This window comes from Malus domestica, chromosome 09 (genome assembly GCF_042453785.1).
Source record: "Malus domestica chromosome 09, GDT2T_hap1".
Taxonomy (NCBI): domain Eukaryota; kingdom Viridiplantae; phylum Streptophyta; class Magnoliopsida; order Rosales; family Rosaceae; genus Malus; species Malus domestica.
The window spans coordinates 35071958-35095481 of NC_091669.1; the positions used below are offsets into that span (position 1 = coordinate 35071958).

The 23524-nt window shown below is 37.9% G+C and overlaps 3 protein-coding genes and 1 long non-coding RNA gene across 8 annotated transcripts; 1 reads left to right on the top strand and 3 right to left on the bottom strand.

The window, feature by feature from the left end:
* Positions 1-154: 154 nt before the first annotated feature.
* LOC139187926 (secreted RxLR effector protein 161-like) lies at positions 155-988 on the bottom strand. Its single transcript, XM_070804551.1, has 2 exons — positions 910-988; positions 155-660 (listed from the first exon to the last, which is right to left on the bottom strand). Exons 1-2 carry the CDS (start codon positions 986-988, stop codon positions 155-157), a joined length of 585 nt encoding a protein of 194 aa, XP_070660652.1.
* A 3866-nt stretch (positions 989-4854) lies between these two features.
* LOC139187993 (uncharacterized) lies at positions 4855-7959 on the top strand. 3 transcript variants are annotated; one of them, XM_070804752.1, is made up of 8 exons: positions 4855-4949; positions 5062-5263; positions 5757-5856; positions 6182-6277; positions 6403-6455; positions 7071-7119; positions 7455-7502; positions 7675-7959. In XM_070804752.1, the coding sequence occupies exons 2-8, from the start codon at positions 5244-5246 to the stop codon at positions 7765-7767; spliced, it is 459 nt and encodes a 152-aa protein (XP_070660853.1). In that variant the 5' UTR covers positions 4855-4949; positions 5062-5243; the 3' UTR covers positions 7768-7959. The 3 variants fall into 3 exon arrangements, with proteins under 3 accessions (XP_070660853.1, XP_070660854.1, XP_070660851.1); XM_070804753.1 differs by having other exon boundaries at positions 4886-4942; XM_070804750.1 differs by lacking the exon at positions 4855-4949 and having other exon boundaries at positions 4956-5263.
* Positions 7960-8256: 297 nt separating this feature from the next.
* LOC103421922 (probable protein phosphatase 2C 49) lies at positions 8257-11434 on the bottom strand. The gene is made up of 4 exons (XM_008359966.4): positions 11015-11434; positions 9805-10002; positions 9478-9713; positions 8257-9150 (listed from the first exon to the last, which is right to left on the bottom strand). Exons 1-4 carry the CDS (start codon positions 11204-11206, stop codon positions 8580-8582), a joined length of 1197 nt encoding a protein of 398 aa, XP_008358188.3. The 5' UTR covers positions 11207-11434; the 3' UTR covers positions 8257-8579.
* A 2407-nt stretch (positions 11435-13841) lies between these two features.
* Positions 13842-19233, bottom strand: LOC139187994 (uncharacterized). Of its 3 annotated transcripts, XR_011571055.1 has the most exons (5): positions 18805-18951; positions 17139-17187; positions 16122-16633; positions 15801-16026; positions 15072-15706 (listed from the first exon to the last, which is right to left on the bottom strand). It is a non-coding gene; the product is annotated as an uncharacterized lncRNA (long non-coding RNA). The 3 variants fall into 3 exon arrangements; XR_011571054.1 differs by lacking the exons at positions 15072-15706; positions 15801-16026; positions 16122-16633 and adding exons at positions 13842-14594; positions 14692-15050; XR_011571053.1 differs by having other exon boundaries at positions 15070-15706; positions 16122-17187; positions 18805-19233.
* Between the last annotated feature and the right edge of the window lie 4291 nt (positions 19234-23524).

Sequence of the window (23524 nt, forward strand, 5' to 3'; positions counted from 1 at the left end):
CATGAAGAAGCTTTTGAAACATCGTCTTTGGCAGTGATTTGGTGAAGAGGTCTGCCAAATTGTCTTATGAACGGATTTGCTTGACTTCAATCTTCTTATGCTCTTGTTGTTGATGTGAAAAGAAGAATTTCGGCACAATGTGTTTGGTGTTGTCTCATTTGATGTAACCCTTCTTGAGTTGTTCGATACATGTTGCATTGTCTTCAAAGATCATCGTCAGGACATCAACGGCAGGATAGAGATCACAGAAGTTTCGAATATGGCCCACTATTTCTCTCAACCAAAAGCATTCCCGAGTTCCTTCATGTAAGGCGAGAATTTCAACATGGTTAGACGAAATGGCAACTAAGGTTTGTTTAGTTGACCTCCAAGAGATTACAGTGCCTCCAACAGTAAAGACATAACCTGTTTGAGAAGGCACCTTGTGCGGATCAGATAAGTATCCTGCGTCGGCATAACCAACAAGGCGAGAATTGACTTGAGAAATAAGGGGTGCGGCATCACTCAAGGATCCATAGGGATAGAACAATCCCAAATCCGTAGTACCCTTAAGGTAACTGAAGATATCTTTAACGCCAGTCCAGTGTCTGCGTCTTTGTGCATTACTGTATCTTGCCAAAAGATTAATAGCGAAGGAGATGTCGGGTCTAGTGCATTGAGCTAAATACAATAAAGCACCTATCGCACTTAAATAAGGAACTTCAGGCTCCAAAATCTCTTTATCATCCTCCTTCGGACCGAAGGGATCTCGTTTTGCATCTAGCGATTGAACGACCGTAGGAGTACTCGAAGGCTTCACTTTATTCTCATTAAAGCGGCGCAACACCTTCTAGGTGTAGTTCGATTAATGTACTAGAATTCCATCAGAACAATGCTTTATCTCAAGACCGAGACAATATCGAGTCTTACCTAGATCTTTCATCTCAAATTCCAACTTCAGGTATGCAGCAGTTCTCACGAGCTCTTCAGGAGTTCCGATAAGGTTCATGTCATTGACATATAATGCAACAATCGCAAATCCAGAATGTGACTTCTTAATGAACACATAAGGGCATGGTTCGTTGTTCACATATCCCTGACTAGTCAAATACTCACTCAAACGATTATACTACATTCTTCTGGATTGTTTCAATACAAGATGTAATAGGAAAGGATAACTAGAATCCAATCTAATCTAGAATTTACACAATCACACTTAAACTAGAAAAGTTTACAACACTTTCTTGTTTGTTTCAGAATTATTTATTTATAAATACACTTCTTGTGACTCAGTAGAATTAAGTTCGACAAGATAGTAGTATTTTCAGGCAATGTAGCCATCTGACAATTTTTTGGTGTTCTTTAATTTTTTTTAGTTGGGGACCGCACTTTATAGAAAGCATTTTCTATTATGTGAGAAGTGTTTTTGTTTGAAAATGCATTTGAAAGTGTTTCTTAAAGAATCAAATAAAGTGTTTTCACATAAAGTACTAAAAAGTGTTTCCATACCCCAGAAACATTTCTTCCAACTATGCTAGAAACAATTTTGAATCCTTGCAAACTGACTCTTAATGCAGGCCAAGTTTTATCACCTCATGTGGGGCATCATTACAGGCATTTTAAATTATATACTCATCTACAGTGAGATTTATCGATTTTCATGTACATATAGTATATATTTATTTGGCATTTCACTTAGATCCAAAAAATTTATTATGCACTCTAAACTTTATAAATTAAACTAGAAACTTTGTATTAATAAGAATAGTGCATAATGACACATTTTGAGTGCCAATAACAACTTCCTTCTCGTATATATGTTACAAGTGACATAGCCTGATTAGTTTTAATCCAGCAGTATAACCAGTCCGGGCACTTTACTGTGAGAAGAGTGCATTCCCATGTTTCTTCTTATGACAAGAGGGCACAACGGAGGATTATTATTCCCTATAATGGACAAAAGAGCTAGCTATTAGGTTGTGAAAATATAATTTAAAAAATAGTACTATTATTCTCTGTTGCCAACGGATCCCTAATACAGACTAGAAGGAAGAAAGGCCAACAAGAACCAGCACAGATTCTTAATTATACCTCAAAAACCACTACCTGAGAGGCTGAGACAAACAAAGATGACGGAATTATTCTACATAATGGAATAATCAAAAACAGAAATAACAAACGCAGTCAAAAGTTTGACTAGAAAAAGACTGTGTAATGGATTAAGTGGAATTTTACCAAAGAAAATCATGCAAGTATATAATTAAGAATCAAGAGAACGTGGAGTAAATCCACAAAAGATACATTACTTTGTAGGAACTTTTGGTCAAAACTAAGAGCAGTGTCTGTGTCTCAGAGGTTCATGGAAAGTTCCATGAAATATGATTTGCACGCATAAATGTCCAAGGTTCCCTCCAACAATGCTACAACCCTACTTTGTAATTGATACATTACCCAAAATATAATAGTTTATAGAAAACAAATGCTACAACTCAAAGCCATCCATGACATACAAGGTAATCTCCATCTTAGTGCAGAAAAAAAAAAATAGTCATCTCAGATAATTCTCTTGAAGGGATTAGATGCTTCAAATCACTTGAAGCACTAACGTAGTCAACCGTACAGCTGCATTTTATTCTTCTAGTGGAAAGGGGTAAAATAATAATTTTATAAAAATGTTTCAACTCAAAGCCATCCATGACATAATCACCACTGGGTGACCCAATGTTTGGAGATAAATTTCAAGTCCGTATTCCACACGGCACGTCCATGGTTCGATTCCTAGTGCTAGTTAATTGCACAATGGTGACCAGGAGGAGGCTGAAATGCCTTTGTAACTCTTCCCAACCCCATAAAAGGTGAACTGCAGTGGCAATGCCACCAACTAATCCCCTTTTTTTGGGAGAGGGGGGAAACCATCCATGACATATATACAAGGTAATCTCCATCTTAGTGCAGATAAAGAAAAAATAGTCACCTTAGTTAATTCTCTTGAAGGGATTATATGCTTCAAATCACTTAAAAGCGTTATGGTAGTTGAACCTTACAGCTGCATTTTATTCTTCTAGTGGACTTTGGAAAGAGGTAAAATAATTAAATTCGCTAATATTTAAACTTAAGACCTATCACACTAAATGATACGATTCATATTTAAATATGCATAAAAATTTATTATTGGTTGATGTGCCCAAAAATCGAATTAGCATACGGTGTAGTGAAGTTGACCTTCACAGGAGTGCTTCGCTCAAGGGTAGAATGACTAAGTGATTTGCAAGCTAAGGAGAGCAGGTACAAAGGACACATGTGTGGTACTGGCTAAGAGCCTTTGATGCTTAAGTTAGTAATGTATATTTTGGACGCCACATGGGCGTGTTTATTGATACTATCATGAAGATTAGTAATCAATGGTTACTTTTAGAAGGGAGTAGAAGTTTCCTCTTTTTAGAAGTGAAGTTGGTGAAACTTTGATGAGCTAGTCAATGTGGGATTGAATAGGGTTAATATTGTGTTGTCACTTGTCATATCGTGATTGATTTTCAAGTTGGAGGGAAATCTTCTATTGGTTAAGGGATAACTAGTAAGTGACTACCACATGTCGTGGCCTCCCACCTGTTTGGGGTTAGTTTTGTGTGATTTTGGTAAGGGTGCCCCAGCGAAAATTCAACAGGTTCATGGTGCTTTACAGGTGGTCGATACTCGGTAACTTTGAGGTTGATCATATACATGATACAAACATTTATTCATCTATCATCATAAAGTTTACCTTAAGCTTAAAGTTCAAAATTTTAAGCTCATTTTAAATTAAATAATTCAAAACAAGATTTACAAGAATACACTATTGTCATTCACTCCTTATAAACTTGACTTTAAAAATTTCATTTTGCGCTTCTCACAAAAGTATGTTTTTTTATAAATAAAAATAGTTTGAAGTACAAAATAAGAATTTTTTAGTGCTAATAACAATTTTATGTACATAAATATGAAATGACTATAGTCTCCATAAGATTTTTAACTTATTTTCTAAAACCCCACATAAAGATTGAATAGAAGATGGAGCAAATTTTCGTTTCGTAGATATTCCGACAACAACTAACGATTGTATGATTGGCCACACTGTCATTGCCGTTTATCGTCGAGAAGGCCTTGATCAGTTTTATTGTCAAACACAATACATCCTTGGGGGTCTTAAATAAATGGCATATCCTTTGGGAAATGATATATGCGACTGTGAAAGAGGTTGTCTTTATATGGAAAAATGAGGAATTATGTAGGCTATTGATTTGAAAATTGAATAGAGAATGGGAGAAAGTTTTTTTATTTGACTCTCCTTGGCTTCTTTTGAGCGACTTGTCTTCCTCTACTTCTTATTTTTTAGGGATGAACATGGAATACGCGAGGTTGATGTAAAAGTAAAAAAACCAAAGTATTTAGTCCAAAAAATGTTGTAGAAGAGATCATAAGGATGTTGAAAGTACAAGGATAAAGAAACCGAGAATTCGCTGAATCAAAGGCAATTGAGCTCGATCAACATCGTTAGTCATAGATTTGCTTGACACAACCAAGATCAACGCTTGAATATAAAATAAAAAAACATTCACTTATTAGTAAGTAATAAATATATAAGGGTTCGTTTGATAACAATTTTAATAAATAATAAAGTAGTTAACCATCAAAATTTCAGTTTATAGTAAGAAAATTAAAATTGAAAACGAAATAGTTACGAACTGCTCATAAGTGAATCATTTGTTTAATTTGTAACTTCAACTTGTCAACGCAAAAAATACCACTGGCTAAGGGGCCTTAGATGCTGTTGGGTACAGGGCCTTTCGCTGGATTGAATCAGGCCCACATCTAATTGGAGTCCCGTGGCAACAACAAACCCAGAGAAGAGAGGTGGGTAACTCGGACAGGTGAGGTGGCTCTGTCATCGTGATTTTGTGGTGTTCAGTCTTCTGAGTTGACTCGAGTAACTCGTTAGTTGCCTTTCGGTTTCGCCGTGTTTTCTGCTTTTATAATTTTTCGACCGAAAAAACGTTAACTCTTTTGTTTGTTTGACCATGTCTTGTGCTTCTGCAACTGCTGTAGCATCAGTCTACATTTCCGGCCCGAACTGTCCCGGCAGTCTCACCCACGTACCCATTTGGAGAAGCTCTTCTCTCAGACCACCGCCGCCGTCTTCTCTCGGCGACTTCTCCTTCAAGATCCCATGTGGGTCTTTCAGGCGGAGCTCCGTCCTCACTGGATTCAGAAGTACTTCCCCCGTCGTTATGCAATGGCAGGACTGCAAGTAACTTCCCAGATTTTTCATTTATTTATTTATTTTCTTGCTGGCCAATTTGAGTATTATGGCTATCAGAAAGTAGTTCGATTGGTATTTGGTAACATGGATTAATATGTGGAATTATGTTTTGGTTACTTGGGCAGATTATACATTAGCAAATTGTTATTTGTTTTTTTATTTGTACAAGCAACAGTGGGGAGGGGGGAATCGAACCTAGGATCGTGGACGTCGGGACTCGGGTTAAGTGCTCTTAACCAACTGAGTTACAAGCCCGTTGCTCCATTAGCAAGTTGTTATTGATTCAATATGTAATGAAACAGTGAAACTGTTTCTTATGTTTGGGAATTCCTACGATGCTTAATCTTTTTTTCGGAATAGTTTTATAGTACAATGCAAAACCATAAAGAATGTGAACTAGTTCTTGGAGTGAGGTGTAGCATGTTTGTGATCAAAGCCTTACTTACTGCTACTGATTACTAGACAATGTGATCAAATGCAGAGTAAAGATGGAAATTGATGTGCCTATTTCCGTTGCATATGATTGTTACTCTGATCGTGAGGCGATTCCCCGTTGGATGCCTTTTATTTCAACCGTGAAGGTGCTAAACTACTCTCCTACTACTCTTTAGATGATATTCAAAGCAAATTTGATTTTCTTGTCAGTGCCTACTTGAGAATTGAGATATAATCACTTGTATCAATACTTTCCCAGCCTATATTTTGTTGTTAAAGTTGTCTAATTGTGAGGGAATAATTTATTTGCTCTGATCTGATTCCTCAAGAGTTGAGAGTAAAATGTTGCAGCGGATATGATTTCAAGTTGGCCGATTACAGATTCAGTTTTTTCATTTTTCAAAGATTGATACTTGATTTGTTTTCGTCACATTTTGAAAGATTGATATTTGATATGGTATATAAAAACAGATATTGGAAGACCAGCCTGACCTATCACGATGGTCACTGAAGTATAAAGCTTTTGGTCGTAATATTGAATTCTCATGGCTTGCTCGGAATATGCAGGTAAGATTTACATTTTACTTAAAAATCTGTTTTTCCTTGCATAATTCCTTCATCTACTGTAAGAGCTGAGTTCGATGTGTCATTACAATAACCCCTTTCTCACTCTCTGCAAAAACTTCATGCAGCCTACACCAAATCAGAAAATCCACTGGAGATCTCTAGAAGGGCTTCCTAACAGGTCAGAAGATGAGATATTTTAGCAGAAGCTGTGTACTTTAGTAGCGTTTTTGCTCAAACTATAAGTGTGGTTCTTGTCGTCTTTACTTTAAATGAAGCATTTGTACCTACAGTTACCGGGATTTATCTAACAGCAGTACTTGTACACTGTCATCCTAGAGCTTATATGTTAGTCATTGTTTAAGATTTATCATGGAAAATATGATAACTCGACAAGTAAAAACAAGTACCCATAAAATTTTAGTCATATATGAGGTTTCTGTGTTGGTACATAGAAAACTAGAAGCTTAGCGGTTCAATCCCTAGCACAACTAAAGGACAGGATCTTAGTCTTTCATCATCTTAAGTGGAAGCTGCATTTCATAGGATGCAAATGAGTAATTGAGAAAACAGTGAAAAATGTTCGATATATCTTGTTTTGAATTGTCTGGAAGCCACTCTGTAGTGTATGACAAACAAAATGATGCTCATGTCATTGAGGTTACAAACCGACAACATGCACAAATATAATGTTTAACTAGTGATTGTATGTTGTATGCAAATGAAGCAGACGCTTTCCTTTGCTTTATATTGATACTGTAATCTTGATAAACTGTTTTACTTATTGTATCCGCAGAGGTGCTGTTAGGTTCTATCCGAAAGGTCCTTCATCATGCTTAGTAGAAGTGAGGTTCCTGTCATATATTGAACTTCAATTTTTTGCAATTCTTATTTTTTAGTGTTATACATCTTTATTCACTTGGTCTGATCAAGCCATCCAATTGGTGCCTCGCGAGGGGTGATTAGTCGTCGTCAATTTGATTGTTTTACAACTTGTCCTCATTCCTTGGCCATCAATTGAACGGCATTAACGCATCTTAATTGGATTGGTAAAATGCAAAATAATTCCCGTTGACAGGGTTTCCTGTTCCAGGCTTCCCATATCTAGGAAAAGGCCATTTTTGCTTCTCATTTTTCACATTGCATTGCTCATATTGCTCTTATCAATTTTCAATTGCAGCTAACGGTGTCATATGAAGTTCCGCCAATTCTGTCTCCAGTGGCATCAGTAAGTATTCTAACTCTGCTTAAGTTATTATGCATTCTCCAGTCCGGAGACCCTAATCCAGATTCAAGTCAGTTAAAAAATGTAGAGATGTTTTTCAATTGCAATGTTGTTTACTTTACGGTGGGGATGTAGTAATCCATCATTACTTTGATTTCTGATGTGAATCCTCCAGGCGCTTCAACCATTTCTTGAAAATTTACTTGGACGTGGCTTGGAAAGGTTTGCGACATTTGCAAGAACCTACAAAACAGACTCACCAGTTTGATATTTTAAATGAGTAACCACTTCATCTTACCGAGTGATTTTCCCACTGAAGCGTTGTTTGATATTATACCATTTGGGTCCAATGACCAGCTTCTCTGAGGCTGGCTTTTCCCTCTTGTAAGTTACTTCTTCCCAAAGGCAAGGAATGAAGAAATTATTCATATAAGTCAATGAAATACTCTCTCTCTCTCTCTCTCTCTCTCTCTCTCACTGTTCTTGCGCCACTCCTAATATTAAGAATATTTTGTGATGTCAATCAAATTACACAGCGTCGTCAGGAATTTGTTGCATTTTCTCAATTCAATCAGGAAGTTTTTCTAAATTCAATCAGGGATTCGTCGCATTTTCGCAATTCAATCATGACTGTCAATTTCCAATTCTACTGACTGGTCCAGACAAGCGTTTGTCAAATGCTGCGAATAACTTATGCGTTATTTGTTGATAGCCAAGTGCCAAAAGGAAAAAGCATACTCGAGAAAGAAAGAAAGCCAAAAGAAAATGAAGATCCCACTAATATACATAAATACACATGACCGGATTAGAAAAGGGCTACATCGGATGGACTATACAATCACACTGGACTAACTAAAAGAAAGAATGTATCAACAACATGCATCTTTTTACAACACCACGCCATCCGATCCACACCCCCTTTCTTATGTATGTACATCAATCCTGAATTCACCGAGGTATACACGAGTAATCCAAACACCTACAAAACTGCTAGCTGCTCTTTTATCTCGCGACTGAAGCAGCCGAAACAATGCACGGTCGCTTACGAGGAAGACCCTTACTGAAAAATTGCATGTACAATCAGCTACCGGCACTACTGTCCAACAAGGCCCTCAAGCTACAAAGGGCCTCAGCAGAAAGGCTGCAGCACCTTAATCTCCGTTCTCGCTGTGGTGATAGATCCCGGTGATCAAGGGGGGAGAAGCATACAACGATCACCGTGAGGTTATCAAACGTGTTGAGGCGAAGAGCCTCCATGACAAGGTCCCTGGCACACTGCTCGGGGTCGTCATGACGCCTCAGCCCGCAGCGAACAAGGCTAACAGCATGCTGACTAGACATCACATCCCAAATCCCATCACACCCTATAATTAGAAACTCGTCATCCTCTGTTAAAACCACCTGCCTGAACTCTGGCTCGGCGATAAGGGGCGACGAAGATCCACGAGGAAACTTCATGTCCCAGTCGCCTAATGCTCGGGTAACTGATAAGACACCGTTCAGATACCCATCATCAACATATCCACCTAATTCTTCTATCCGCCTCCTTTCTGTGGGATATATTGGCCTGTGGTCTTGAGACATATCAATTGCTTCTCCTTTCCGACAGAGTACTGCTCGGCAGTCCCCAGCATTGGCCACCATTAAAAGCCTGGAGAAGACGATGACAAGGTCAATTACAATGAGAGAATAAAAAATATAGCATGGACAGAGACAGAGAGACACAAATGGCAACACTAACAAGGTCTGTAACAACTAAGATAAACCTCTCACTCGGGATAGCTTAAATCAATGCAACAGGTTGACCAATCATACAAGACCTACCAGTTCGAAAGGGTAAAACATAGCCACATAATTTTGTGGATAGAAGAAAATACTAGTCAATAGTAAATTTTGGAAGTGAAGTCTAGTTACAACAAGGAAACAGATCCTCTTTTTCAGTGGAAAGAGCGGAAAAAGATTTTAAGCAGAAGTATACCTTCCAAATATCATAGCAGTTAATGCTGTTGTCCCCGAAGAACTGCTTACACTGCAGTCATCAGCCAAAGCAAGGTCAACCACATGAAATGCCTTGCGGAGGGAGTTCTCAAGCTTCTCTGAGAAAATTTCATCAACATCAGAAGTTCGGGGAAAATTGGCATCTTCAAAAAAGAGTCTGAGCACATTTTTCCGGACATAAGCAGCTGCTTCAGGTCCTCCATGTCCATCAAATACCTATATGACATTTTCAACCACAGTTAGCTCCAAACAAAGAATCAACCAAATTCAAGGCCATCGCAATTACAAGTCCAAAGCGATATATTACCCCATAAAATGCATTTGGCTTGGGAAAACTAAAGAGTGGTCCCAAGTGTGAAGATAGATCATCTATTAGAATATGTTCATCTTCCATGTATCTACGGGGTCCAATGTCAGCAAAGCTACCAGAACGCAGCCTGGGGAAGAATTGCTGGTCAGCCGAGGCAGGAACCAAATCTGGAATTTTGTCTGCAGGTTTAGCATCCTGAAAAGGAGTAATGACAGAGAAATTAAACGCCAAGATTTCAATTGAAACACAAAAACTACTAATCCTGCTTGCAAGAATAGTTGTTAATGAGCAACAATTTACCCTGCTGAAGTTCCAAGGCACACGACATATATGAAGAGAATGTACGAAACCGCAACAGTCCGAGCTTTTGCAAACTTAATTTTATACAGGTCATATTTTCAATTTACTAGGCAATTCATAACGGATAAGTTTGACAATGATCGGATAGTTCTATGCTCACAAATATACTTAAGCAGTGATAATATCATCACATCAAGGTTACCAAAAGTCCCGCCTTATTAGACTAGAAATTTACTACAATTTCATCTACATCAAAACTCAACTAATGTTTTGATGAAAGATTTTAAAACAGGTTAGGCGCTACTCAGGTGGTGGGCTAGAGTCTAGCGCCTAGGCGGTTAGGTAGATTTGTAAATAACTATATGTTTATACTTACAATATATATAATTTCATCATAAACTACCACATAAAATGATATATATACTTTGATGTATTGGAACACAATAAAAACATAAGAAATAAACATATAATGTGTGTTCATTTAAGTATTCAACAAGTTTCCTACAATTTATTAAGAAAAATAAAATAAAAAATAAAAATTATCTATTTTTTTTCTAATCAATCACAAGTGCCTAGCGTGTCTGGACTAGTGCCCAGCGGTCTAGGGGTAGGCCAAAAAGTCATTTCTTAATTTTCAAACCCGCATATATCGGGGTGGGAGTCATCCGTCTAGCGTCGGGATTTTTAGAACAGTTGAACACAATACAATCCTAATTTCTCATATGTGATAGCAGAATTTCTCGGTAAGCAAAAACCCAATTTCGAAAAGTCAGAACCCAAATCATCAAATTTCAAAACCCAGATGCATGATCACCTAAAAAGTAAAAACAAACAAACCCACATGGAGTTTAACAACCAAAAGATTAAATAGTCCAAAAGCAGGGAACTTGAGGTTCAGAAAACTCACGACGGCTTGCGAGCTCAAGAGAGCGGCGGCGGAGTCCGGTTCCGAAGAACGACTCCGGTCAAAACTCTTGGGCGACGAAATCGATTGGGTAACTGCAACTACATCTTCAACTTCCTGAACATTTTTGGTAAAGTACTGAACATCCAGCACCGGCACGCTCTGCTGACACACAACCTTAGCTTCTGCCACCATTTTCTATCAAATCATGCCACGCAAACAAACACCCCCAGACAATATCACGATCCCACAACGTTGTTAAACTCGAACAAAACTTCGACAACCAACGACGTCGACGAGGGAGACGAGGAGGAAGAGAATCCGATGATTTTTTTTTTGTTTTTTTTCTCGCGGTTTCTGGAAAATTTTCTCGCACTTTCGGTTCGTTTTTCCTTTTCTTTCGCTGAATCAGCAAAAATCGGGATAGTCGTGGTGGAACCGGTATATATAGGGTCGGGTGATTTGGCGAGACCGGTTACCGCGTGACCTTTGGGATGTTTCGTCGATATTACTCAAATGCCCTTCATTCCCTCTCTAGACTCCAGCACGAATAAGCTGTTGCTTGCCGAGTTGACTTTTCAGTTTTCCTAATGCCATCCAGATAATAAGTTTTTTTTTTTTAACATGAAAAAAGAGAAAAATAAAACACTGAAAAACTAATTTAGCTCTAACGACTCAAATTAGTCATTGAAAAGAGTTTAAATTAAGAAAAAAATACAATTATTGCAAGCTTTTGAAGATCCATTTCACTATTTAAAATTAATTTGACTAACTCATCAGCCGTAAAATTACACTCAATTTTTTAGTGTAACGTTTTGATCCACTAATACTTGTTACATGGGGAGACAATACATCTTTAAATTAAAATAGTGAGTGACGATAATTTCCAAGCAATTTATACTTGAGCAAAGGGTATTTTAGGAAATAAGTCGCTATTGCCGTGTAGGAACTTTGAACAAGAAATGTCAGCGTTCACGCATTACAAAATTGTGTGCTGACGTTGCAGGGTGCTTGATGGGACGGAAATGCCCCTCTAACCCCTGTTCTTTTAGAGTAAACGGCATACATTCAGCAGGCTGTCGTTGAATGTTTTCATCTAACTCGTCAAACGCGCTCGAACGAGAGGTAGGTTCCACGTCGAGATACCGGGACGGTGTGATGCAAAACACGCCCACTGTCTCTTCTCAACAAAACTTTTTCCACTTACACAAAATTATCTCAATTATTGAATTATTAACAGTTTTATACATCATTTTTTAAAAGTTTTAATGTCATATCTCATTTAAAAATTTGTTACAATTTCATACATTCCGTCAATTGTCTGTCAACTCCTATGTTAAATGCTAACATGTCATGAGGCAGGACCATTTTTTATTTTAAAAAATTAGTTAAATATTTTTAAAAAACCAAACAAATCCAAACCCACACCAGATCCCCTTCCCCACGCCGCCCTCACCCCCCCGGGGGAAAATCCCCATCCCCTTCCCATCTTCCCCTTCGACCCGTCCCCCCCCCCAGGGCCCCCCAAATTCCAAACCCATAATCCCACCCCCACCTCCCCCGCAACCCCCCCCCCTCTTTCCCTCGCCTCACACATTTTCTCACACATTTTCTTCCCCAAAAACAAATCCCAAATCGTGCGGCAAAGGGACAAAGGGAGAGCGCCGTGAAAGCGAGCCAAAGACGGCGAGGGTCGAACCCCGACGGCACGGTCCAGAGGAACCGGATCCGAAGGCTGAGGATGGATGCCGCAGGTTGCTCATAATGGCCTGGTCGAGCTCGGCGATCTGGGCGTGCGAGTGGAAGGAGGGGGATCGCGAATGCGTGGGGTGAAGGCTGGGTGGGGTGCGGCGGCGGCGGTGGAGGCGGAGGAGGGACTGGATTTCTTCTTCCAGGATAAGAGGTATTTGAATTTGAAAATTGGAGGAATTTGTGGGTTTCTGAATTTTGAAAATTGGGGGAATTTGGGATTTGTTTTTTGTTTTGGTGTGGGGGGGGTCTGGTTTTGGGTGAGCTGGGTTTTTGGGTTGGGGTGGGAGCGGGGAAGAAGAAGGCTGAGGCTTTTTTTATTATTCTAATTATTATTTTTTAATATTCAATTAATTTTATGATAAAAAATTGGTCATGCCTCAAGCCACGTCAACATTTAACGAAGGAATTAACAGACAACTAACGGAAAGTATGAAATTGTAACAAATTCGTAGATGAAGTATGACATTGAAACTTTTTAAATACGAGGTATGAAACTGTTAATAACTCAATAGTTGAGGTAATTATGTATAATTTATCCTAAAAAATACTAAAACGATTCTTTTAAAATGTGATTTTTTTTAATAAATTATTTGTTATTTTCACTATTTAATATTAATTTTCGTATTAATATTATAAAATATTAGTTTTTATAAGAATCTCTTTAGGGTGCGTTTGTTGCTTCGGACTGTCTCGAACTGGACTAGCTGCCGGGACTAAGCTGGACTGGCTTAGACTGGACTAAGCTGGACTAACTTAGTGAAGTGTTTGGTGTAATGTCGGACTAAGAAGCAGGATAAGAAAAACAGTACTGTTCACCAGATTTGTGTTTGCTTAGACTAGGACTACAAATTTTTGCCATTGTGTAATAGAGTAATGCTACAAATCTCATGATATGGGTTAATTGGAGCATATTTTTGCCATGTATATTATGAATCTTAAAAAAAATTGACAATTGTTTTGTTTCTATTACCTGCTAATAGAATTGGGTTTAATTTGCAAATGTAGCTTGGTTTAAACTCTATCACCCAACAGAAGAAAAATAATAGTGCCCAATACATGCAACTTCAACAAATACAAGTACATAAGAAGATCTCCATAATTTAGAAAATCCTAGTTAACATTAGTTAACATTAGCCAAAATAGATCTCCATAATTTACAAAATGGCTAGTTAACATAAGCCAAAATACTAGTGCAAAGCTAAGTTATAAGCCATAACATAAGATTGTATGATTAATAAAATACATCCATGTTAACATTAATAAAATACATCCATGTTAACATTAGCCAAAATCCTCATCCGCTTGCGTTGTCGCTTAAAAGCCTTTGGACGAACACTTTCTTGAGTTCCGGTTTGATTGCCCTGAACACTCCCACATTTTTTTGTTTATCCAAAATAAGAGACAATGCATCAATTTGATCCATAGGAGAGAGACCCATTGCTTCAAGTTCATTAGCTATGTCAGTATGATCTGCAGTACCTTGAACTAAAGCTTCAGTTACCATTTGCATCCTCTTCCCACTTTCAACATAAAAATCTTTCAGTCCACTGATAATTGCCTCGGTTCCATCACTTGAACTTCCCACAGCTCTTTTCCTCTTTCTTTGGCTATTTTCAGATGGGGTGCTTTGTTGGCTTTGTTGGTTCATTGAAGAAACAAAATTTTCACCTCCAATATCATTTTCACCAACATGATCATGACTTTGTTCCTCCACCATTTGAGCAGGGGTTTCGGCTACATTACCCGTAGCCCGATCTTTTCCAAATATATATGCAAATCTATCAAACAGTGGAAAAGGTTTGATTCTCCATCCATCGGCTTCTTTATTTCTCTAAGATTATATCAACATAGCAAAACTAAAATTTAGCATGCGTAACAAATATAGCAGCAATAATATAACTAATGTATAAATAAAATAGGATATGAACCTGCACATAAGTTTGTCATGAGTCATCACTGTCAACTTCAACGCACTTTTTGACATCATTCCATGCAAATCCACTTGTGTTTATCATGTCAACGACCATACTATATGTTTTTTTCCATTTCTTCAACTTGGACTCAATATGTGGATTTGCCGTTATATTTGAACGAGGACATAAAACATTAACAGCTTTTGCTATTTCAACCAAAGTACCTTGTTTGAAAGCACCGGTGTCACATCGTTGCTTCCGAGCAACAAAATCTTCAAGAACTCATAGTAATACTTCTTCCTCAAATGCTTCCCATTTACGCCTTCTTCCTTTTGGCTCTTGAGTAGCATTCAAAATATTTTCGTTATCCATACCTAAACAAAAAATATTTTAATGAAGGAAAATACCATACAAATAATCAATTTGCATAATATCCAATCAACTTGCATAATATCCAATCAACTTGCATAATATCCAATTAATTTGCATATCATCCAATCATTGTGCTAATATCTAACAAATGCATGATAAAAAGGAATACTAAAATAAAATGTTATCATTAACACATATAGCTAGTTCGGTTGCTGGTTCCTAATTGCTCTCCACTCGTTATACATTTCATGAGCCATGTCATTTCTCTTTGCAGTCCACTGGTCAGATGTTTGAACACTACCAACATATTCACCTTCTTCTGTATTTTGTCCATCTTCTATTATTGGCAAATTCTCCATTGGATCTACAGACATCTCTTGCCTAATAAGATTGTGTAGTAGGCAACAAGCGGTAATTATTCGACCTTGTGTCCTTATCGGATAGAAAGATGGACTCCTTAGTATCGACCACCTTCCTTTTAGCAAGCCAAAACAGCATTCAATTACATTCCTTGCCTTAGAATGCTTCATGTTAAAATATTCTTCCTTATTAGAAGGTGTTCGTCCCTCTCATTCAGATAAATGATAAGGTATTCCTCTATAAGGTGCAAGGAATCCTTCACCATTTGTATAACCATCATCTACAAGGTAATAATAACCTAATGAAAAAAAAAACAGACCTTATTAGTGTTTTGTAGTTGACAAATAGAACTAGACCTAACTTACAAAGTTGAGACTAAGTAATAGTCTTACCCGCTGGTACCTTAAAACCATTAGGCCTAGTAATTGCATCATGTAGCACTCTAGAGTCTGATGCGGAACCCTCCCACCCCGGAAACACATATATGAACTGCATATCTCCTGAACACACACCTAACACATTAGTTGCGACTTGACCCTTTCTTGTTCGGTATCTTGGTTTGTCAATTTCAGGTACATGCACATCAATGTGTGTTCCATCCAATGCTCCCAAGCAATTCTTAAAAAAAAAAAAAAAACAAAGTTTTTGTTAATTTATACAAAGGGAATGAAGAGTTAAAGCTTAGGGAAAATGAAAAAAAATTCTCATCATACCTTAAAACATCGCCACCTAGGATCTGTAGAATCAATAGGCATAGGTTGAGGGACTTTTAGTAAGATACCTTGTAATCGCAAAATTCCTTGCAATACGATATTGAAATACCTACTTATAGTCTCTCCCGACCTATAAAATCTACCGCCAACACTACGATTCTTAGTATGATGTGCTAATATTTGTAAAGTCATACACACCTGCTCCTATACAGACACCAAACCATCAGTTTTTACCCTCCCATCTTGACGAAGTAAGTCACATAATATGCCAAAAGTCCTTCTATCCATTCTCAATTCGTTGACACATTCAGTATCAGTATTCCCTATTATACCATTCAGATAACACAAACTAATCTCTCGTCTAATAAGTGAACGGTTAGTCAATGTGGGTCGTTCAACATGTCTCTGTTTGCCACGTAGCATCATCAATACAAGAATCGTACAAATGCAAATTGTCTCCAAATAAGACATCTCTAACAATAAGATCAATAAAAGCTTCCTTCGATCCATATCTATCCAAACAAAAAACAAATTAAGGACATTATATATGTAATATTTACTGTTATTAAGGGTGATGGAAATGAAGTGATTATGATACGAAATGAACTAGATCAAAGTAACTAGCGAAGTCACAATCCGAGGCATCAAATATACGGGTGGTGTTGGAAAAAAAAAAGGTATCATTAACCCGAGGCAACAAATATACAGGTGGCGTTGAAAAAAAAAGAAGTTATCATTAACCCGAGGCAACAAATATACAGGTGGCGTTGAAAAAAAAAGTTATCATTAACCCGAGGCAACAAATATACAGGTGGCGTTGAAAAAAAAAAAGTTATCATTAACCCGAGGCAACAAATATACAGGTGGCGTTGAAAAAAAAAAAGTTATCATTAACCCGATGCATCATATTCAAAATGTTCTACTCTTATACATCTATAAACATGTGTCTAAGAACACTAGTATGAGGATTGCTATCATTGCTAGGCATTGCATGTGAAGAGGGAAATTAAAGGACACCTGTAATGCAGTAGCCTTAGCCTTAGCCTTCCGTTTATGCTCCTCTTCTCTGCAACCAACAACCACAAAAAATTGCAATTCAGCATCAACCCCACACAATACAAAACATTCACATTGTAATATCATGGTTATAAACCAAGTACACACACACACACACACTCATGGACAAATGTGCAAAATACACATACATACTCACACTCACACTCACACTAACACACACACACGGACATACTCACACTCACACACGGACATACACTCACACACACACACTGCATACACACACACACACACACTGCATACACACTCACACACATACTCACACAGACATACACACTCTCACACACGGACATACACTCACACACACCCTGCATACATACATACACACACACACACACACACACTGCATACATACACACACACACACTGCATACACACACACACTGCATACACACTTACACACTGCATACACACTCACATACATACTCACACGGACATACACACTCTCACACACGGACATACACTCACACACACCATGCATACATACATACACACACACACACTGCATACATACATACACACACACACACACTGCATACATACATACACACACACACACACACACATACACTGCATACGTACACACACACACACACACACACACACTGCATACATACACACACACACACACGGCATACATACACACACACACACACTGGTCAGATGCACACACTGCACACATACTGGTCAGATGCACACACTGCATACACACACACACACTGCATACACACTCACACACTGCATACACACTCACACACATACTCACACGGACATACACACTCTCACACACGGACATACACTCACACACACCCTGCATACATACATACATACACACACACACACTGCATACATACACACACACACACACTGCATACACACACACACACACACACACACACACACACACACACACACTGCATACATACACACACACACGACATACATACACACACACACACACACACTGGTCAGATGCACACACTGCACTCACACGGACATACACACTCTCACACACTGACATACACTCACACACACCCTGCATACATACACACACACCCTGCATACATACACACACACACACACACACACACACACCCTGCATACACACACACACACACACACACACACACACACACACACTGCATACATACATACACACGCACACACACTGCATACACACACACACACACACTGCTTTATGAAAACCCCAAATTCCAAATTTGAAACCCCAAATTCTAAATTTGAAACCCCAAATTCCAAATTTCTAATCTCAATTTCAAACCCCAAATTCCAAGCTTTATGAAAACCCCAAATTCCAAACCCCAAGTTCCAAATTTCTACTGCATACTTACATACACACACAAATTCCAAATTTCAAACCCCAAATTCCAAATTTCAAACCCCAAATTCCAAATTTCTAATCTCAATTTCAAACCCCAAATTCCAAGCTTTATGAAAACCCCAATTTCTAATCTCAACCTAAATATCAAAACCCTAAAATTTGTTCAACTGCAGAATCAAATAAAGCTCAAACCCAAAACAAATCTGCCCAAATCGACGAAAAAAATCCACCCAAATCGACGAAAAAAATCTAACAATCGAAGCTTACCAGACAACTGGAGGCAGATGAGGGCGAGCAGATCTGTTACGTGAAGACGAGGGAGCGGACGACGAGAGGAACAGATGAGGAGCAGGATGCAGATGAGGGCGACCAGGATGCAGCTGACGGTGAGCAGGACGCAGAGATGAGGATGAGGAGGACGACGTGAGGGAGGAGGACGTCGACGACACTCTCTCCTAGGATGACCGAGGTTCTTTCTCGCAAGAGCGCAATCGGATGAGGAGGACGACGTGAGGGATGAGGTCTTACGAATCCGGACGTTTTTGGGGTGGTTCGCTAAGAACTCCTATCGAGGGGTTTAATCCGTGCGAGTCGGATCTAATCCCATTAAACCTAATCCTTGCCCCTACCAAACATCAGACTACAATACCAATTAGTGTAGTCCAGTCCAGTCCCCCCTAAGAAGGTCAAACAAACACGCCCTTAGTATTCTCTTCTTCCTTACAACCTCCAACACCAACGTGTTTTTTGTTGTTGTTTCAGTCGATCCTTCTACACAATTATTGACCGGCAAAGTAAAATCCTTTATACATAGAGATTTTTCAGTGTAACTAATATACGGGATGATATATTATATATCACTAAGCAAAAGATAGAATATGTGTACTAAAAAGTTAATAACTTCATCATCATTCTTATTAAAATACGTGATGTACTACTTATATTTCCGTCACAATTAAAAAAAATTCCTTTCTTTGCATGCATGATTGCCAGGTGGCATAGCAATCACCAGAATTATTGTTTCTGGATTCTGGCATTCAGTAGCTGTAATTATTGTACCTCGTTATTCTTATCCTGGTTAGGATGAGCCTATCAGGCCTAGTACTAGGTGCCCAATTATTTGGGTTTGCGGAGAACATCAGCTGACGTTTTACAAGTGGCTCCGCCCAAATGCCAATTATCTTCCTTTGTTAGCACTAGATGTGTGTGATTAGGTGACACACCATTTATCTTCACTTATGCCATAAAATTAAAGGAAAATTAATGAAAAATGTTTGAAAATTTTAAGTTCTAACGATAAGGAAAAAATAAGAGTAAAATAAATAGTACCATTATTGATTATTTAGTGTAAAAATATGATTTTTCGTTAAAATGAACAGTACTATAAACTTTTCGTTAAAGTTCTCTAAAATTAATTATTAAATCTTGGCTAAAATGCTAAAGTGGAAGTGGGTTCGGTAATCCGACCGGTCAAGCCACACTAATCACATATGGAATTGACTTATTGATGTCTCAACCGCAAATTAATGCTCCTCCTATGTTAGGGTTATCGGTTCTAGATACAACCGGTAACTTCATGGTGCGTGGACCACCAAAAACCTACAATTATATGTCTTTATTTATATGGTTTAGGGCTGGTTTGCCTCGATTACAAACAATCACTTGATTAGTGTAAGCATTAAGCAACACTTTCATAGTTTGTTAGTTTCCCTAATTTGTGTTGAACACAATTTAAGATACGTTTCATAACTATTTCAATTTTAGTTGATAATTTTATTTATTTTTGGCTTTGAGAGAAGTATACAAGAGAAATGAGGGATGAATTAGGAGAATTGGAGAGAGGAGAATAAATAAGCATGAATTAATGAAAATAATATCTTAAAAGTGAAAAACAACTTAAATTATGAGCTATTTGATAACCATTTCGTTTTTAGTTTTTAGCTTTTAGCTTTCACTCTTTTAAAAACTGAAAAACTAAAAAGTGAAAAATCAAAGAAAACTGAAACTAGTTACCAAACAAGATTTCAATTTTCAAAAAAATAAAAACTAAAAACGAAATGGTTATCTAACGAAACATTTGTTCTCTTCCATGTATTTCTCTTCTATCATCCGCACAATAAGTAAAAACCAAAAATTAATTACGAAAAAATCAAACCGGCTATTGACCATTCATTAGTTCAATGTGCAGTTAAAGAAAAACGTCTTAAACTCATTACGTTTTTCCAAACATATTTTATGTATATTATTGAAATTTTATGGGATCATTTGGTAACTATGAATTTACTTTTTAGTTCTAGTTTTTTTTTTTTTCTTCATAGAGAGAAGGGAGGAATATGAAGGAATGGGAAAGATGAAGGTGGATCGTGGATAAAGAGCGGAGAGTAGGAAGAAATGAACGAGAATGTGGGGAGAGATAAAAAAAGCCCACTTGTTTAGGTCCTTACGACTACACCAACCCTGTTAATTTAACCATTAATTGAAGTAAGAGTAAATTATAGTAATGATTTCTTAACTTTAACTCAATTGGAGTAATGATTCCTCAACTAAAAATACATTATCATTGGTCCCTCAACTCATCAAAACGTGCAACTATGGTCTCTCAACTAAAAATCTATTACCATTGATCCCTCAACTTTAATCCAACTGGAAAAATGGTTCCTTGACTTTAACCCAGTTGTAGCAATGGTCCTTCCAACATAACTCATTTTGACAAAATTCTGACGAAATTGACGAAAAAAATCATAGCTACACGTTTTGATGAGTTAAGGGACCTCAATGGTAGCAATAGTTCTTCCAACATAAATCATTTTGACAAAATTAACGAAAAAATATCATAGCTACACATTTTGATGAGTTGAGGGACCAACGGTAATGAATTTTTAGTTAAGAGATCATTGCTACAATTTAATCTTGAAGTAAATATACCACTAACCAAGCATTGTCCATGAACAATAGAATGGTACGCAAAAAAATTAATGCAAAGTTACTCTAAACGCCACTAAAGAATAACTATTTTTTTTTTTTAACAAATGATATTATACACACTTGTTAAGTATGAAACTCATATTGATGAGAGAAATGGACCTTGCAGGTGTGAAAGAGTTAGCTAAGCCTCACAATGTGTTAAAAATAATGTGGTTCAAATTCTCTTTTGGCAAGAATCGAACCTAAGACATTTCACTTACAAATATAGAATAATACCAGCAGACCATAGTTTTAAATGGTCAAAAAAAAAAAAAAAAAAAAGAGGCCCAATAGATAAACATATTTAGAGACATCACGTTGAACTTCCTAGTATTTCGATAAGGCAGAATGTTAATATGCATTGTACTCGGACAAAGAGAAAGTCATTTAAGCACAACCGAAAACAAGATTCTATCCAACGTTTCTTTGGCTGTCCAACGTTTCTTTGGGCATGTTATATTCTCTCTAAAATGAATTCAAGTTTTGTTGCTCTAATTTCCAAGGTTCAAAAGGCAGATTCTATTTTGCAATTTTGCAATTTTGCCCAATAGCTATGGCTAATTTTATTTTTAGACTTGCTCATGTGACAGCTTGAACTATTTTGAGTTGAATATCAGAATGCATGACGGAATAAGACTACAAAATATAATATTATTAAATAAATGAGAATGCTGAAACGGCTATAAAACTCCAATAGGCTATATTGTGAATGACTTAATCATCTCTGAATAACAAAGCTCTCTATTTATAACAAACTAACCTTAGTCCCTAATAAACAAGGAAACGAAAACATAATTCAAATGGGCTAAGCCCAAATCCAAACACTAAATAAATAACTATTTCCCAACACGGTCAAACTCATGGCGGCACATGATAAGAGTTTGCAAACAAGATGTGGATGCAAGCTCCGTTTAGCGGACACGACAAGGCAAGCTCCGTTAGACAGACACGACAAGACAATCGATGCAAGTGCAAGATTCCAAAGCCAGTGCGAACTTCCGAACCAACTTTGGAACAAACAAGCAAAAAAATCAGTTTACCACATTCACAACGTCACTCGAATGACCACCAATCCAAGCACTCGAGCGATTGTTGCGGTGAACAACAACAAGCTCCAACAGCAGGTTATTCTCATGTTATCCGTGTGGGCCTCAAAAAGCCCAAACACACAAACAGCAAATTTTCTTCCTGGCCCGTGTGGGGCTCAAAACCTAACTACTTCTCTCTGTTTTTCTCTCCATTTTTCTTTTTTTTCTTTTCCCCCTTTCTTCCTTTTTTTTTTGTTTCATGGTGGATGTCTTCTCCCCGATCATGCAAACCATGGAATGCAGCAATCGTGGTTCAGTTAATGGTAGTGGGTAGGACCGGCGGGAATTTCTGGGCTTCTAGTTACAGGTCGAGGCAAGCAGATCGGACTCGTGGATGTAGGGGTCTGGTTGCGGTGGTTTAGACAAAGATGTGAGGTGGCTGCGACGACCTGCTGGTGCTGGGTTCATGTCACATAGAACTGGACGCAATGGGAGATTCTGATTTCCAGGCTTGCAGAGTGGTGCAACAGCGAGTGATGGGGTCTGTGCAAGCTTGTAGCAACAGGTCGGATTCTGGGTTGGATTACAGGCGGTGGGACGACGCAAGATAGGCAGACAGTGAGGCAGGATCTGGAGGAGGGGAAGGTTCAAGGCTAGGTTGCGGGCATGATCTAGTGCATGGACTTGACCGGTGTGGCTGCACGCGGTGACTACAACTTCAACTCAGATTTTTGTTTTCTTCTGCAAACTAAACTAACAACAAAAAACAAGAATACATATTGACAAACAGAATACCAACCCGACCAAGCAGATTAAATGGGAAGGATTGAACCTGCTCTGATACCAAGTTGAATATTATAGTGCGCGACGTAACAAGATTACAAAATAGAATATTATTAAATAAATATGAATGCCGAAACGGTTATAAAACTCCAAGATGCTACATTGTAAATGACTTAATCATATCTGAATAACACAGCTCTTCATTTATAATA

What these genes read in the sequence shown, in the direction of transcription:
- LOC139187926 (XM_070804551.1), bottom strand. Translation starts at nt 988, where the DNA reads ATGAACCTTATCGGAACTCCTGAAGAGCTCGTGAGAACTGCTGCATAC. An exon ending in ATTTGAGATGAAAGATCTAG is followed by an intron (nt 661 to 909) that starts GTAAGACTCGAT and finishes TATTGTATTTAG; the next exon opens with CTCAATGCACTAGACCCGAC.
- LOC139187993 (XM_070804750.1), top strand. Translation starts at nt 5,034, where the DNA reads ATGTCTTGTGCTTCTGCAACTGCTGTAGCATCAGTCTACATTTCCGGC. An exon ending in CTTTTATTTCAACCGTGAAG is followed by an intron (nt 5,857 to 6,181) that starts GTGCTAAACTAC and finishes ATATAAAAACAG; the next exon opens with ATATTGGAAGACCAGCCTGA. An exon ending in CTAGAAGGGCTTCCTAACAG is followed by an intron (nt 6,456 to 7,070) that starts GTCAGAAGATGA and finishes TTGTATCCGCAG; the next exon opens with AGGTGCTGTTAGGTTCTATC.
- LOC103421922 (XM_008359966.4), bottom strand. Translation starts at nt 11,206, where the DNA reads ATGGTGGCAGAAGCTAAGGTTGTGTGTCAGCAGAGCGTGCCGGTGCTG. An exon ending in TCTTGAGCTCGCAAGCCGTC is followed by an intron (nt 10,003 to 11,014) that starts GTGAGTTTTCTG and finishes ACTCCTTTTCAG; the next exon opens with GATGCTAAACCTGCAGACAA. An exon ending in AGCCAAATGCATTTTATGGG is followed by an intron (nt 9,714 to 9,804) that starts GTAATATATCGC and finishes AATGTCATATAG; the next exon opens with GTATTTGATGGACATGGAGG.